The sequence below is a fragment of the Homalodisca vitripennis genome, chromosome 1 (genome assembly GCF_021130785.1).
Source record: "Homalodisca vitripennis isolate AUS2020 chromosome 1, UT_GWSS_2.1, whole genome shotgun sequence".
Classification (NCBI taxonomy): Eukaryota; Metazoa; Arthropoda; class Insecta; order Hemiptera; family Cicadellidae; genus Homalodisca; species Homalodisca vitripennis.
This window is the reverse complement of record NC_060207.1, coordinates 47,323,647-47,341,903: the sequence shown is the minus strand read 5'-3', so window position 1 is coordinate 47,341,903 and position 18,257 is coordinate 47,323,647. Positions and strand designations below refer to the sequence as shown.

The 18,257-nt window shown below is 31.9% G+C and overlaps 1 protein-coding gene across 1 annotated transcript in view; it reads right to left on the bottom strand.

Annotated features, from left to right (window-relative positions):
• LOC124360779 (NACHT domain- and WD repeat-containing protein 1) overlaps nucleotides 1–18,257 on the bottom strand; it is a 95,884-nt gene that overhangs the window by 36,363 nt on the left and 41,264 nt on the right. The window contains exons 8-13 of the mRNA XM_046814669.1: nucleotides 17,940–18,107; nucleotides 12,787–12,914; nucleotides 10,342–10,582; nucleotides 3,972–4,064; nucleotides 2,431–2,574; nucleotides 1,024–1,161 (exon numbers count right to left, since the gene is read on the bottom strand). Of these exons, the coding sequence (XP_046670625.1) occupies nucleotides 1,024–1,161; nucleotides 2,431–2,574; nucleotides 3,972–4,064; nucleotides 10,342–10,582; nucleotides 12,787–12,914; nucleotides 17,940–18,107 (912 nt within the window). The remainder of the gene's footprint in view (nucleotides 1–1,023; nucleotides 1,162–2,430; nucleotides 2,575–3,971; nucleotides 4,065–10,341; nucleotides 10,583–12,786; nucleotides 12,915–17,939; nucleotides 18,108–18,257) is intronic.

Here is an 18,257-nt window from a genome sequence, read left to right as displayed (position 1 = left end):
TTACTGTAGTTTTAAAAATAAACTGTGAATAAACGTATTAAATTAATACATAACAAGTTTGACACAGCCTAACATGAAGCGTTGTGATATATGCATCAGCTCAAAATTAGCTTGTGCTATCTATAGGCCAGTCATGTTATGCTCTGAATAAGAATAATTTTACAGCTCTAAAAAATCTGTGGAAAAATTTCTAAAAGTACAGATACTGTAAAATGTTTAGTTTTATTGCCTTTATCATAATTTTCTAGATTACTTTATTGTTCATCATGGATGGTGATGACACTTCTGTTTTCATCAAAAACGTAGGCACCAGTCTAATTTTAAACAGATGGTACCAGTGAAAAAATACTCTCTCACATTTAGTTCTTACGCAAAACAAATTGTCTGATGGTTTTCAACAGCTTTGAAGTTTGTTGTCAGTAAACTCCATCACAGAACTCCAAACTTCAAGTTTGAATAAATTTTAATTGTATTGTTAATTTTGATTGGAGAAAGTAAACAAAACAGAAACCACTGTAGTCTTTCCTGACCACTGCAGATTAAGGAATACTTACCTGCTGTATGCATAAATCCATTTGAGCTTTCGTCTCCTGTTACATTCCATAGGTCATGAAAATAGAGATCACTTTCAGACACCATCATATTAAAAACTTTAGTTGTTAATTTTTAGAAGTATCCTATTTCTTACTGAAAATTATTGTAAAAGACATTTACCCACCCTTTTTTCCATGGAATGTTTGCATCTACTATTGTGCATTTTAAAGGTGATCATAATTTTCTGCTCCATAATACTTTATGAACAATTTCAGGTAGAAAAATGAAACTTTGGGGATATATATGTTGTGAGATGTATTTTTTGGCATGAGTTTTGATGGGATGCGTCTTTTGTAACGCAAATTAGGGTACAAAAGACTTTTGTTCACTTACAAATGTTCAAGATATGACTGGCGCTACTGTCATTCAGACTGATCAAAGGTCTAGGATACTATTAATACTCTTGCAGTTTTAACTGATGTTGCAAACCTTGACATAGAGAGGAAGTGTGCAGGCCTTGACTGATGCCACTACACAGTCCTGGACATGACTGTTGACACTGTGATTGTACTCCATCACCGATGTCAACAGAATACTCTCTGCTTCCGCTTTGTCAAGATCTGGGATCTGTGATAAAGTATAACAAAAAGCCATTAAATAGCTTTATGTTATAATAATTTATGTTATAACACAAATTTATAACATCCAGAATATATAAAATTGTTAAAGACAAGTTTCAAATACTCAAATACTAGTGTTTGTGATGATAAACATGAATTAAACAATTTCATTAATATTTATTGGTTTGAATGCTCTGTGGAATCTGAGATATTTTTACATTTTAATACTTAATTTTTAACAAAGTTAAGACAAGTGATCAAATATAGTGATATTTTTTAATATCTTACTTTCCTCAAGTTTTCTTTAATTATATTTTAAACTCTTACTTAAAAACAGTTAAAATTTACAATGAATAGACTGATAATACTCTTGATAGCATATACATTTATCATGCACTTCATATAGAATTTGTTCCCCCCACTCAAAAAAAATAATGATATCGACATCACATTAGCTAGCTAAAAATACGTTAATTGACTAAAATAGTCCAAACTGTGTCAATAATTTAATGTTGGTCAAAACTGATATTGAATAATCTTTATCTAGCACACAAAATTTGATCTGGATGGAATAAAACAATCAATCAAAACTGAAGTTGATAATAGGGCTTTGTTAAATAGTTTTGTATAAACTCATAGTCCGTTTCAAAGTTAATTCAAACAGGAATAAAGTTTATTGTTTTTATTTCATACATTTAAAACCATTAAATCCTCTCGGGATTTAAATTTCTTGCTCTTCATTTCACTTTCTAATATGATGTACTGATTCACAACTAATAAAAGTAAGTAAAATTTATTTTAGTAAAAAAAACTTAAAAATTAAAATAAATGGCTAGTTTAATTGCAACGGTTATTTTCAACTAGAATTCTAAATATATATTAGTCAGCGTCTTAGTAAATACCATAATTATGTTCAACTACTTGAACTAGTATATAAATCAGTGAAACCTCAGATATCGCATGAATTCAGTTCTAAAAACTGATAGCTCCTGAAATTAACATAAATGTGAGCTTGAAGGATATGTCAGTCTATCAATAGACCCTAACAGACCCTTTTTATTACACTAAAATAACACCATTTGGGATGCAAAGGGATAAATACCTAACTTGGTTACTAATGTAATGAATATATTCTTAGAAAGACTTTAATTTATTAATGGATTTCAGTATACATTGAATTACTAGTTGCATATCTTGAATGTGTGTATCTTCTGAAATAGCATAATGAGTAAGGAATATTATCTCTTAAACATTTTTTGAAACAGATGAAAATTACCTTAATAAAAACTCCTGATGGTCCAAGTCGTGATTTTATCTTTTGCAACAGAGGAGAGGACTCTGTAACGGACAGGATCATCTTGACATTGGGAGGTAATGAGGTGGGCAGCCAGTCGCAGCCAACTGTACCGTAGTCTTGGACCTGCAACAGAGAAGACTCTGTAACAGACAGAATCATCTTGACATTGGGAGGTAATGAGGTGGGCAGCCAGTCGCAGCCAACTGTACCGTAGTCTTGGACCTGCAACAGAGAAGACTCTGTAACAGACAGAATCATCTTGACATTGGGAGGTAATGAGGTGGGCAGCCAGTCGCAGCCAACTGTACCGTAGTCTTGGACCTGCAACATTTCACTGTGGCACAGTGGCACAGTGGACGTTTCCATTAGGGCAAGAAGCTGAGGAAACCTCTATTCACTTACACTTAAAAAAGTCTTTTGCAAGGCTTCTGGAGTGGGTAAGGGGAGGGAGTTGGGGCTGTCTCCTGGTGAGATCCCATGGACAGCCAGCATTAGGAAAGATAGTAGGCACCATCTCACCCATTGTTCCGAAATTAGGAAATTTAAACATAATATTTTATAGTAAGGCTTAAAATTAAAAATATGGTAAACTAATCAGATTACTCACCTAATTATATATATATATATATATATATATATATATATATATATATAATTAAGGGGCTATTAAGGCACATATACATACATATATAATTTTAAAATAAACATTGAATTACAAAAAGTACTTGCTCCACCAGGACAAGAGGATACACACATACATACATACATACATACATATATATATATATATATATATATATATATATATATATATATATATATATATATATATAAATTATTACTCAATATCAAATGGTAATAATACAATTTTATATACATATTAAAAAAAAATCATATCTCAGAAGCCATTGGAGCAAATAACATGAAGTTTGGCAGTTATGTTAAGCTAATTAAAGGGAAATTATAGCAAATTAAATACCTATTGTCACTTTCCATTTCAAAATGGTGACATTTAAAACTTTCAAACTTTAATGTCTATATTAATATTATATAAATTAAGAAATTCTAAAAGTTGCTTCTTAACACATGATTCTATTATTTTAGAAAACACAGATACAATGCATATTTTTCTGTAACTGTCAATAAAAGATCTATCAACCTTTTTAAAAAGAGAAATACTCTTTGACATTTTTAAACATTTAGGAAGATTATAAAAATTAAATGAAAGATTAATCAGAAATGTTAGAGGCATGACAATACTAGCAGCAAAAAGTATTTATAACTTTGCTGCTAAAACTAAAAACATCCTCATTTTTAGATGGATTCAGAGACCTTATTACCTTAAGCACATCGGGCTCACTAACACTCTTTAGATGAAAATTTTCTGGAGGCTGTTCAACATTATTTACATAGGCTTTACATAATTACATATGTGTTAAGAATTCTTGTTAATGGTTTAGAAAGGCTAGATTCAGAACATAAGTTAAATAACCATTAAATGAGGGTTAACAATGAGGTACCTGGTCAATTCCATCAATAATAATAATGATTGTGCGTTGAAGTGAGGCAGTTGCTAGTATTCTAGGCAGATTCTCTGAGTAGGTATCTACATTCTGAAACACAAAGAAACAAAGTGCTATAGAGTTGACGGGTCAAATTTAAAAAACTTAATTTCCAAGAGGGGGTATTAATGGTGATATAGTGCATAATGATATACAGCATTCTGTGCAGTTTAGGAATGAAATCAAGCTTATCTTAGATGGTATATATGTTGGTGTCCACATTAATTTTATGCTTACTCTATGCTTTCAAGATTATAAATAGCAATACTTTTCTAAGGTACATTAATTAAACATATGATTGTGTTGTAATATTATAATGTTTACAATATTATAATGTTGATTACTTTATGACAGGTTCTTTTAATAAATAAAATGTATTTGCTGCAATGCATTTCTTATGGAAATTGTCACAGGTTGATCACCAGCTCTCATGTTGTATAGAAAAGTCATTCCTTCGTTGATATATTACATATATACATTCAGGACACTTCCTTTACACAGATGTCTCGATAAACTAATTTGGTTATAAAGAATCAAGTTCCGTCTCCTTAATTACATTAACTTTCTTATTTCCAATACCATTGTAGAGTTTGCCTTGTGCTCCGATCAAGAAAATATATATCAGCAGAAACCAACTTTGGCCATAAAGCGTCTTCTTTCGGCTCTTTTAATTTACTTTTGATCAATAATTTTTCAAGTGACAGTTATAGTTTGTCTCTTTGTTCCGATGTTGAAAATATATAACTTGGTACTACTTAAACGTTACTGCGGTCAAAATCTACATGAATGGGAAGTGTTTCTTCATCCACCTTACAGCCCAGATTTTGCACCCAGCGACTACCACCTGTTTCCAGCAATGAAGACGTGGCTTGCTACACAGCGCTTTGATGACAACATGGAACTGCGAAAGGGTGTGACTACATGGTTTGTGTCAGATGGCAGAATTTTATAACGCTGGAATTTCAAAACTACTTCACCGCTATGATAAGTGCCTAAATTTGTATGGTAACTATGTTTAAAAACAGTGTTTTAGTGTTACTTCCAAATGTATATAATAAACATTTTTGATTGTTTTTCGTTTGATTTTTTCTTGTACTTTGTTTTTTGTTTATACCAAAACGTAATTTCAGATTCAGATTCAGATCTTTATTGCCATTAGGCAACAATGGTGCAATAGACATGGTCAAATTTTTACAATTATTGTCAATTATTACAACTTGAAAAATCTTTCATACTCTTACAACAACTCTCTATCTTATAACATGGACTCATAAAAAACTGTCAACAAGCAGATATACAGTACAACAATTATTTAACAAAGATAAATCAACATAACAAGATTAAAACAAAAGATCAACAAATACACACAAATAACAAGGTAATAAATAGAATAATAAACACTTAATATTAATTAAAAATCAACAAATAAACACAAATAACAAAATAATAAATAGAATAATAAATACTTAATATTAATTAAAATCTTAAGTCACTAATATCACAGACCAGCTACTCATCAATGCTGTAAAAACACTTTTCTTTTAGCCATTTGCTTAGAATAATTTTAAACCTATTAATACTAACTTCCCATGCACTTTCAGGTAACTTATTAAATAATTTAATTTTCATGTATATATGGCTCATTTTTGTTTTCTGTAGAGAACCTTATAGAGAATTGGTCAAGCATATGTCTCTGCCTTGTACTATAATTATGTACATCTTGACGGTTTTGATAATTACTTAAATTTTCTTTAACATTCAGTACACAGTTATAAATATACATACATGGTGAGGTCATAATTTTAAGTTCTTTAAAAAAAAGGTAAGCACGAATTCCTATCACTTACATTTGTTATAACTCTTACAGCTTTATTTTGCCATATAAAAGCTCTTTGTGATTCATTACTGCCTCCCCAAAGTGTTATTCCATAGTTTAAGTTACTATGAAAGAATGCATAGTAAGCTCTTATGAGACTCTCTAAACTTACACAATTTCTCAATTTACGGAGCAAAAAAAACCACTCTTGATAATTTTGTGCATAGCTGGTTGACATGACTTGACCAGCTAAGGGTACTATCCAAATATAGCCCAAGCAACTTTACCGTCCTAAAATTACGATATATGTCACTATTTAGAGAGAATACAATTTTTTCAGTTTTGTTCTTGTTTACTGATAAATAGTTTGCCTGATACCACTCAAGTGCTATCCTCATAGAGTGTTCTTGCTCCGTTATGAAGTTTTTAAGATTATGTTGTTTATTAATGAATGTTGTGTCGTCAGCATATAAAACAGAAAAACATGGCATACTATAAGCAAAATCATTAATTGCAACTATAAATAAAAAAGGCCCAAGTACAGAACCTTGAGGGACCCCAATTTTTACATTTTTAAATTCAGATTTATCATTACCTTGAACAACCATTTGTTTCCTATCACTAAGGTATGACTTAAACAACTCTAATTCCTTATTTCTTATTCCATACACATGTAACTTTTTTATTAACAGTTCATGAGAAAGCCAATCAAAAGCCTTTGACAAATCAATTAGTGTGGCACATGTAATACTTTTTTCTTCAAAATTAAACAATATATTTTCAACAACTTTTTCTACAGCCTTGATTGTATTTAGTCCTGGCAAGAAACCAAATTGCTCTTTACAAAGGAGTTTGTTATGGTGGAAAAAAATGTATAATTGCTCTTTGATACAGTACTCAAATATCTTACTTTACTAAATATAGGTACAAGAGATATTGGCCTATAATTTTCTGGAGATTTTTTATCACCTTTTTTAAAGATATTGTTTTTGTAACTTTAAGAGCTAATGGAAATACACCTTGTTCCAACATTAAATTATAAAGTACTGTATAGTTAAAGGCTCTACTATTATGTGTATAATATTCTTAACAAGAGTATTAGAAAAACCATGTAAGTCTTGACTATTTGAGGAGCTGAGTTTGTTGACACAATATAAAACATCCTTTACAAGAATATATTTCCACTTAAAATGAGGTATTACACTTCCATGTCCTATAACATAATCGTTAACCATTTCAATAGCGTGACTGTAATTTAAAGAGGTTAAATCTGTATTACTAATTTGGGAGGCAACTTTGATAAAATAATTATTGAAATCATTAGATGGAATTTGCACGTCATGCATTTTTACTTCATTATTACTCTCAGATCTTATTACCCTCCATGCTGCCTTACATTTATTTGTTGAACTATTAATATAGTGTTCATTTGCTGATATCTTAGCTTGTTTTATTTGTTTTTTGTACTCATGTTTAGCTGAGTCATATGCTCTCTTATGATCCCTTTCATTGACAGTACTTTTACTACTCTTAAAAACATCATATAAGTACATAATATAGTCCCTATTTTTTTTAAATTCTGGTGTAAACCACTTAACTAATGGTTTGCCTTTAACTGAGTTAGAATTAAAATTTTTTTACAATGCAGCATTCTTCATAAGAAGTTGTCAACAGTTTAATAAAATAAGCAAAAACATCGTCAACATTATCATACCTAGCCAAAATTTGCCAATTTATCTCCAGCAGCTTTTCTTTATATTTCTCTAAAGCAGTAGAATTCAAAACTTTAACCTTGTGTACTGTATTTGGAGCTTTAATTTGATACAAAGATGTACTATCATAAAATAGAACAAAAACCATCATGATCGGCCAAGTCAGGTTGTAGTACATGATATTTTACACTATTTTTTGGCTTGTCCGTTATAATATTGTCCAGGCAAGCATTGTAACGTGTACACTGTGTATTAAGACAATATAAATTATAAGATCTTAACAAGTTAAGGAATGATACAGTTTGAAGATTTTCTTTTATTATGTCAATGTTAAAGTCTCCTGTTAGAATTAAGTTATTTTTATATTTATCAAATAAAAATTTAAGAAACTTTCCAAGTAAAAAAAGATGAATATTTGAATTAGGAATGCGATAAATTGTTGCAACAACCGTATTTACTGAAGGTATAAATATAGTTGAGACTTCAAAAACATTATTGGAACAAAAAGTATCTACATTAATAACTTTAAAATCTATACCTTGTTTAACAAAAATACTGCATCCTCCTCGAATATAAGGAAGTTGCCTACAAAAACAGCTGGCTAAATTATAACCCTTTGGTACATACAAAGAGGTTTCATCTCCATTTAACCAGTGTTCATTTAGTGTTAAAATGTCACAACTTAATTTATCGAGCCATAGTTCTAACATTCCCAATTGACTGAATGTTTTGGTGGTATACACTAAATGCTAGCCCAGTCACATCGGAGACTGAGGTGCTTCTTGATTTTCGTTTCCCGAACAGGTTGCTCCAACATTATTTTGAAGCTGAGGTTCCGGTGTTGATGTAAAAGATCTGGTTTCCTTCAATGCATAATTTATTCTCTCTGCTAACCATTGTTTTCCTTTAAAATTTAATTGTAAGCCATGACGAGTATGTAGATGTCTAGCTGATTTACTTGCTTCCACTAGAGTAGTATTAACATACTTATCACTAAGTTCTTTCAGAAGTTTATTAGTCTTTTCAATTTCTTCATTGACACAAGACCACTCTTCTAGATCATACCTAAGAGGCAAGTCAACCAAGACTATTTTGGCATCATTAGTTTTGTCGAGAGTCTCTTTAATGCATTCAACTGCAGCATGAGCCTCATTTACAGCAACATCGTTGGTTCCTGATATTATCACAAGCACATCGTCCTGGGTTAACTTTTCTCCTTCTATATTATGATAGGCTAATACTTGTCTAGTTCGTCCACCTGGTTTTACAAAGCCTACTGCCTCATACTCATCTTGACAGTTGTTTATGTTCCATGTCAAACCTTTCCCATGACTGTCTGCACACAGAAGAATTTTTTTCTTCTTGTTTACCGATTTAGCTACATCGTGTTGTTTTTCCAAGGTTTCATCTTCCTCTTCCGATAGTACACCATAACGATTTTCTAATAAAACATTTTGTTCAATATTATTATAATTTTTGCGAGAACGTGACGTATTTTTCTTATTTACACCTTTGAGTACAACTGTTGAGAACGGCTCATTTTTCTTTGTTGTGACAGTGTTTGACTTAGCCACCTCAGCATAGGTTGATACATTCAAACTGTGAGAAATGTTCAGGAAAGGCGGCAGACTATGTCTTTTTTCCAGTGTTTTAGTTTTCATGTTTACCCTTTTAATTTCTTCCATTTGTCTTCTTAACTTAATAACCTCTTCTTCTCTGGTTAGCACCATTTCTTCAAGTTGAGAGTTTTTATTTTTTTGTCTTATAACTTCTTCATTAGCCTGAGCTAAATCTTCACTCAAGGTTTTTATAATTTCATTAAGATTTACAACTTCCTTTGTCAATTCTTTATTTAATTCAATAGTTTCCAATGTGGTATTCCTATATTCATCATCAATGTACTCAACTGTATTGTTAGTTTTGTTGAATATACTTTTGTTAACCAAATGTGATGACTTGTTGATTTACTTTCTGTATAGCCCTCATATGTTTACTTCTTAACACTAGAAAATAGAAAAATAGAATAGAAAATTTCACTATGCACTCCAAAGGCAGTATTTGGTATATGGTATCCAAAGGGTAGAAACCGAGAACATTTTACTAGATGACGTGTGCTAACTATTCTTGACTACACATATGTGTGTATTTTTAAAAGTTTTATTCCATAAAAAAATGTAAAGACTGAAAAAAGTGTAAAATAGTTCATGTCTGAGCATAATGTAACTGTAAAGGCCTACTTTATAACATTTTATTTACATATCTTTGTCAACAATATATGTATAAGAGTTTAATTTCCCAAATGTATGTTTATCTTTGTATTAAAGAGATTCATTAAAAATACATTTTAAATTATTTTTCATCTCTTCTTTAAACATTTTAAATTACTATGCAAATAATACAGAGTAAATTGAAAAATAATTCCGATCTGGGGAGGCAAACAAAAAATATGGCCGCCGAGCTGTCAATGAAAGTAGAGTGGGCATCTGTACTGGCCATACGAGTTGTGAGGACAAACTACGGCTAAACTAAAGCAAGCTGTCTGCAACCTTGGTGTGGCCAGTGCTGCTGGTCTTTCGAGTGCAAAGGACTAAGAAAATAAGAAGATAAATTCATTAACATTATACATGCTTTAAGTTAATTGAAGTTGAAGTCATTTGGTCTAGTATATTGAAATAAGGATAATTCAAGGTGTTAAATAAATACAACAAAACTTCTTGAACCGGATTAGTACAAAAAGTTCATTATCTCTACAAACAATAAAACAAGGGTTGTACTGTAATCTGGACTGTACTATACGCACATGCTTCAACCAGACTTGGGTGCCTGTGCTGATGACTGAGCATTGGAGGGTGATTGTGCGCAGGAGTTGTTCAATAGTGGAGCTCTGAGACGAGATATTGGCAGCTCTGACTACAACAGCACAGTCTGGCTGCCAGGAGTGGCAACACTGAGCAGCTCGGGCCAGCAGTGTAGTCTTGCCACAACCAACGACCCCATGCACCACCATGATCTTGCTGACTGATGTCTCCCCCATGGCATAACTGCATCATGTGTGCCAAAATTGTTACATATAACTCTGTGATAAATGTGTAATTTTATACTTAATGTTGATTAAAAGTTTTTTTTTTTGCTAAATAATGCAGGTGTTGTTATATTGGCTTTATATCTTTTTAGAAGTATATAAACAATTTTCAAAATGAAGGTTAAACAAATTGCTTTATAATAAGTCGTACTAGACTATAAGTAAATGAACTGTCTGTAAGCGGTTACATGAAAAATGAAAATATTAATCTTACAATACACACTTGTTAAAAATGTATGACATAATATGAGTGGAGTGTGGATCTTCTTAGCCCAAAATTACCCATAAGTATTGTGCAAATATGAGTTCTACTCAATCAATGAACTGTTGAATGGCAGTAACTGGATCTCAACTCACAAAATAACTCATTAAGATAGGTAATTATGACTTATAATTATGATTTGTCAAACATATTACCTATTGTTAACAACTTTAGAATAATAACTACTGACTGAAGGTACTGACATATTTTTTACTCAAATGAATGGCAATCAACCAAAATATTGTTTATTCATCAGTATTACAAGAATACATTGAAAGGCGCCCAGTCTTAAAATAAAAATAAGCCTAAATTGCTAAACTGAAACCCAGTCTTAATCTTTGATTCATGCATATTTTGAAACAAATTTATAGAATAGTATCAAATTAATCACAGATTTTATATAAACAGTACATTAATTTTTGTTGTATTCAAAGATCAGTGAATGAATAAAGCATTTTATCTATTAAATATTGTTTAAGTTTATTTTTAAATTGTGGGAAAGAAATTTATAATTTAATATTTCATTATATTTTATTATAAAACACAATGAGAAGAGATTTCCAATTCATTGCGTTGTCGGGTGTAGTTTGGATTGTAGGTTTTATTATTATTATTATTATTAGGTAGTATTTGATCCTTCATTATGGACTTAACTAATACTGTAATTTTATAAAAGTGAAATCCGTAGACTGTAAGAATATTTAACTCTGATAACCTTTCTTTAAATGATGTTTGAGAGAACAATTTTGATTGGGATGACGATCGACTTTATTACATTATCTCTAAGTCCATAAGGAGATATGTCTTGCATTTATGATATATTTTGATTGTTAATTTTAAGAAATCGCCATTAAAACTATAAGTAATTTTGTATAGTTGTAAAAATAAACCTGACAAGCTGTTATAGCACAGACCAAAGCCAGTGCTCAAGGAGTTACATTAAATGTATATTCTTTATGAACATGGTAATACTTTTCAGATAGTTTTTGTAGAAATCACGTTCTGATTATAAAAGAAAAATAAGGTAAAAATTTGCTGCATAAAAAAGTAATTCATTTACACAGTACTTAGACGAGTTATCAGCTCTGATATAGGTTATTGTCTTTCTAATTCTAAAAATTAATGTCTTCTTAAGTTTTTCAAAGAGTAATAGAAACCTGATCTTTAAAATGTAAAATATCTCTAATAATTGATCAGATCAAGTACATTATATCATGTTATTAAAGGATTAAAGTTGAACAGTTTTCTTTAATTCAAATGTTGAGTCCACAGCCAATCTCAACATTTGCACTGAATTCATCCTTCCCACCATAGGTACGATATGTGTAGAATTAAATTTTCTCAGCATATTTTGTAGTACTGTTCTCACAAATACATATTAGCAATAGGTACTGTTGATTAAAAACAGTTCATAATTCACCCTTCCCACCATAGGTACGATATATGTAGAATTAAATTTTCTCACCATATTTTGTAGTACTGTTCTCACAAATACATATTAGCAATAGGTACTGTTGATTATAAACGGTTCATAATTCACCAGTCACACCTTATTTTGTAATGACAGTGATTTGTTTAACAAAATGACTGAATGCATATGTAAGCAACATGATGCTAGTCTTTTAACTGAAAAAAATGAGAGCAGCAAAAAGTTACTTTATGCAGTACATGTCATATACTAAACAAGTATATAACCTCTTACTAAATTCAGATTTATGCCAGCTGGTAGAATTAAAATGTTGTTTCAGTTTAAACATACTTTAAAACTTATTACATGCCACAAACAAATAAAATTCTGTTCTGAACCGATTTAAGCCCAATAATGAAGCCACAGAATAATAAGTACTAGTGTGTTGGCAGACTCAATAAGTAAAACAAGAAAAAGATATGTTCAATTGTACCTTTTAATCTCTCGAAGAGTTGCCTCTCTATTGACACTGCACTGTGCAGCCTTCTGAGTGAAGTGGGTCTGTATTAATAGCTCTTGTAGCAAGTCACTCTCGATCCCTTGGCTTGATTTTATCACAGTCTGCAGGACAATTTAACAAATGATTTTACTACAACCCATTTTCTTATATAAAAAATATATTGTTGAATATTTAGCATAAATGTAACATATCGAAATTTTAAAGAATAACATTAAGAAAGACAGACATTTTTGTGTAATTATTTGAAAATTAATTTTTGGGATCATTATGTTATATTAGTAATAGTTGCATAATTAATATTATAATCACTCAATTTGTCATTGAGAGTCAGGGATATAATCTTGACACAACTGTGGTAACTACCTGGATACAGTTCTGGACATCAGGCAAGCTGTGCTCATTCTAAAATGTCTCAATGATACAAATTTTTGTAAATTGTTTCGGGAGATTATGGTGTTAAAATGTATTGTGTTAAAGATTTGTCAGCTAGACTTAAAAAAAAAAAAAAAACGATGCTGACTTATCTTTACTTGGGTTTAATAAAATCCCCAGGTAAACTTAAAATTCAAAGATCAGAATCAGAATCAGAATCATTTTTATTGCCATTTTTCTTTACAGAATTGACAAAGTCAGTCATAAAAACAATACATATTACAATAATGTACAGTTAAAAAACAAAAAAACAACACAATAAAATATACTGGCCTACAAAAGTATGGACATTTCATATGATGGGATAAACGCTAAGCATTAATAGCTACCTCTGAATTCAGAAACTCGTTTACAGAGTAGAAGGCCTGAGTGATGAGCCATTTGGAAATTTTTGATTTAAAAGTTTGTAAATCTAACACCCTCAATATTTCGGGAAAGCTTGTTAAAGAGCTTGATTTGCAAATATTTATGACTCTTGCTGTATTTGGGTTAATCTCATTGTAGGCAAAACTAAGTCATTAGCATGTCGTGTGTGATAATTATGTATCTTGTTAAAACTTGTAAAATTCTACGTTTTAAATGAATTAAATTTTGAAAAATAAAAATGCATGGAAGAGTCATTTATATTATTGTTATTAAAATATGATTTACAGCTATCCCTATAACCTAGACAAAAAATAATTCTTTATAGCTCTTTTCTGCCACAGGAAAACTCTTTCTGCACCTACACTATTACCCCATAAAATGTTAGCATACAACAAATGAGAATGAAAAAAAACTAAAGTAAGCAATTTTAAGTAACTTATTACTAACACAGCTCTTTAGTTTACGTTAGTAAAAAACAAACTCTTGACAACTTTGAAATTACATTATTTGTATGCTCATGCCAGATAAGCTTAGAATCTAAAGTTATCCCTAAGAGCTTCACCGGTTTCAATATAGAGTCTTGCATTTCAATACTTTCTTAGAGAGAATAGTATGTTTTCAGTTTTATTATCATTCATTTTTAAGAGATTAGACTCAAAACCACATAGAAGCTGTATTGATTACACTATTAGTGTTACTAAGAACATCATGTACACAGTTGCCCTTTACTATTATAAATGTATCATCCGCGTACAATACGGTATTAACAGTTCAAATTGATTGGTAAGTCATTGACATACAAAATAAATAAGAGGGGGGCCAAGGACAGAGCCCTGAGGGACCCCAGCAAGGACTTCTTTTACAGACGAATCTTGACCACCAACACTGACCATATGTAGTCCTACCACACAAATAAGTTCTGAAGAACTGTAAGGTATCATTACATATTCCATAATACTGCAATTTATTTAATAAAAATATCATGAGAGATACTGTCGAAAGCCTTGCTGAGGTCCAACAGGGTCAATCCCAAGTACTCATGATCCTCAAAACTTGTCAATATCTGAGACACAACATTGTCTAATGCCTTAACTGTTGAGTAGCCCGGGCCTAAACCCAAATTGGCTATTTGATAAGATTTGATTTACATCTAGGAAATCCATGAGCTGATTTTTAACACAAGTCTCTAATATTTTTAGAAAAAAACAGAAACAATCGTTATTGTTCTATAAATTATCTACACAGGATCTATCGCCCTTTTTAAACAAGGGGATACTTTTTGAAAGTTTTAAAACAATTTGGAAAACGTGAGGAAGACAAACTAAGATTAATTACATAAGTCAAGGGCTTGATTATAAGAGGAGCAATGAATTTCACTATTTTATTGGATAAGCCATATATATCCTCACACTTAGATGGCTTTAAAGATTTAACTATGGCACATATTTGTTTCTCGTCTATTTCTTTAAAAATAAAACTGACCTGTGAACTTTTAGCATTAGCAAGGTAAACACTGTGTCTTATACTATTATTATTGTTGGTCTGATACTTACTAAGTATTTCCTTACCAATATTAATGTAGTGGTCGTTAAATTTATCTGGAGCTATCTGTGGCAGATTATCATCAGTACTAAAATGATTTCCTGCTTCCCAATTTTATAACCTTCCAGGCAGCTAAGCACTTATTATTGGCTTCATTGATAAATGTATCATTACACCTTATTTTGGCTTCCTTAATTCTTTCTCTGTACATTTTCTTTTGCAAGTTATAGCAGTTCCTTAAAGCTACATTGTCCCTATAAGCTGGTATTTTCAACATATCCCCCAAGGTATTAACAATATTTCTCATGTTATGGAGAGACTCATCAAACCATTTGGAGTTTTAACCAGTTTTCTTTTTATTTGTAAATTAACAGACTTTTGAATCATTGGACAAAAGTAATTGTATAAACACATAACATTATTTATAAAGTATTCAAAAGCAGCATTAGTGTCTGTAATTTCAAACAGACTATACCAATCAAACTGAGATAATTGTTCAGCAAATGAGTTTACATTAATTTCCTTTACTCTTCGAAAGGAGATCTGTTTCACCATAGGGGTTACAGATGGACACAGAAATTAAACAGAATCATCTCATGGTCCGAAATCTGGTAATTCCACAGACAGCACCTAAAACAGTTTTTATCTAGATTTGTAACAATATTATTCAATAATATTATTATACCTAGTTGGAGTGTCATTGACATGATATAAATTAAAAGATTTAAGTAAGTTAATGAGCATAACTGTATTAACATCATTAACTTTTTGAAAAATCTATATTAAAATCTGCTCCCAGAACAATCTTACTCTTGGGTTTCCTATTACAAATAAAATGTAGTTAAATATTCAAGATAAGTAAAAAATATGTTACTATTACTATCTGGTGTTCTATACAAGGAGATAAATATTACATTAAAAGTATTTACAAATATACAAGCAGCTTCCAGAAGTCTGGGGCAGGTTAGATGTGAGACGTCAATTATTTCAAATTTAATATAATCTTTAATTAAAATAGAGGCCCCTCCATAGGGCTCGCTTCTACAATACGCTGAAGCTAATTGGAAACCACTGGGCACATATAACTTTACTTCATCCTCAAGGAGCCAATGTTCATTAATTAGAACAAACATCACAAGTGGCTTCATCCAAGACCCACTGCTAATTCGTTTACTTTATTTTTATGGATTGAACATTAAGATGTAGCACATTCACCCACATATCCTTACCAGACCCTCTGGAAACCAAGGTCCAAATCACCTCTACAAAATTTAACACTATTTGAATAGAGGCTGGTCTCTATGGTGGTGCAGCCAGATCCGATAGTGGACAGTTTCCCAAAGGAGGCCCGCTCTTCCATTACCCATCTATGAGAAGCTCAGAAGTCGAAGTGAAGGCTGTAGCACACGTATCACCATCAGCGTTGGAGTTAGTCATATCCTGTGGTGCTCTCTCACCAGTGTTGTTAGAACATGCTTCCTGTGATGAAGGCAACTGTGAAACAGTCCCCCGGATGCCGACTGCACCATAGATCTTAGACACTTCTATCTCCTTGGTCTCCTCCAGTGCCTCACAAATTAGTTCAGCAAGCCAGTACTTGCCTCTTGCATTTAAGTGCATGCCGTGGCGAGTATGTAAATATCTATCTGCTCCACTAGCCCTAACCAGAGAAGCATTTAGGAAACTCTTGACTAATAGTTTCTAGGTTTTTATTGAATTTTCTAAATCTCTTTATTAACACATGACCAATTTTTTAAGTCATGCCTAGTGGGCAAATCTACTAAAAACTATTCTAAATCCGCTGTATTTGTCCAATGTTTCACTAATTGCATCGATTTGCACTTTGAGCTTCATTGCGGAAAACGTCATTAGATCCACATGCAATGGCAAGCACATCATTAGGACCCAGTTCTTTCACCATCAATGTTATCAAAATTCAAAATCTGCTCAGCCAAACCACCAGGCCTAACAAAAACCAACAGCATCCAACGATTTAGAGTGTTTATTTAGGTGAAATGTTAAATCACGGCCATGGCTGTCAGCACATAATAGCAGTTTTTGTTTTGTTTGGCTACTTCTTCTTGTATTAATGTGGCATCTTTCCCCTTTAGATAGTTGTACTAGGAGTAGCCCTCCCATCACCTTACACAAGACTCAGAACCTCCAACATATATGACATTGAACATATTCATCTTAGATGGTGATATATCTCTGCTCCAAGCTCTTGAGATTGATTAATGGTTTCTGGGCAGAATCTTTAACTCTGTATCCCATTTTCTCTGACAACACTGGAAACTAATGGACCCCAAAAATGGTCTCATCAAGCATTTTGAATTATACAGCAGGATTTTTCTGTGCTTGCCTGAGATCAGCAATGCTTATCGGGAGACAGATCAATCTGTCCTAGCCATCTTACTCATACTAATTTTGTACAACAGACCCAACAAGAGCTTCCTCACCTAATTGGTGAGACATCTACAAGCAACACATTTTTCATGCCATGCAAGGTCTGGAAGTTTGAACTTCCAAATAAGGCGTGATCAGAAAACATTTCAGTGTCCACATACGCACCACCAGACTGTGTCAAAGGTTTTTTAGGAAGAAATATACCAAGTTTAGTGATTCTGTGCAGTCAGCACTGGGTAACACAGAGTAATATACATACTCGTCACTTGTGCTCACTGAAGTCTGCCCGTTACTAAGGTGGACAGAACAAACACAACATTTTTTAATATTTTTGAATACTTATAGCTACAAAGCTTGTGGAACAGTTTAAGGAGACACACCTTGGCTTGATCTTCTTCTATAATACAGTCAATAGTAGCGGAGAGCAGTTTTGTGAGGTTGGCAGTGACCTCTGCTACGTACTGGGCATGTTCTGGGTTGTCGGTGTTGAGACCCCCTTCCTGCCACTTCACTGTCAGCCTCATGATGTGGTGCTCACACAGCTGGTTCTATAAGAAATAAATATTACTATCATTGTACAAAAAATATATTTTTAATCTATAGATATAGTATGATGATTGATTATACTATTGATTTATACTATACGGATTGATTTATCTGATTGATTAAGCGTAGGCAGCAGAACAGTAGTGCCACAC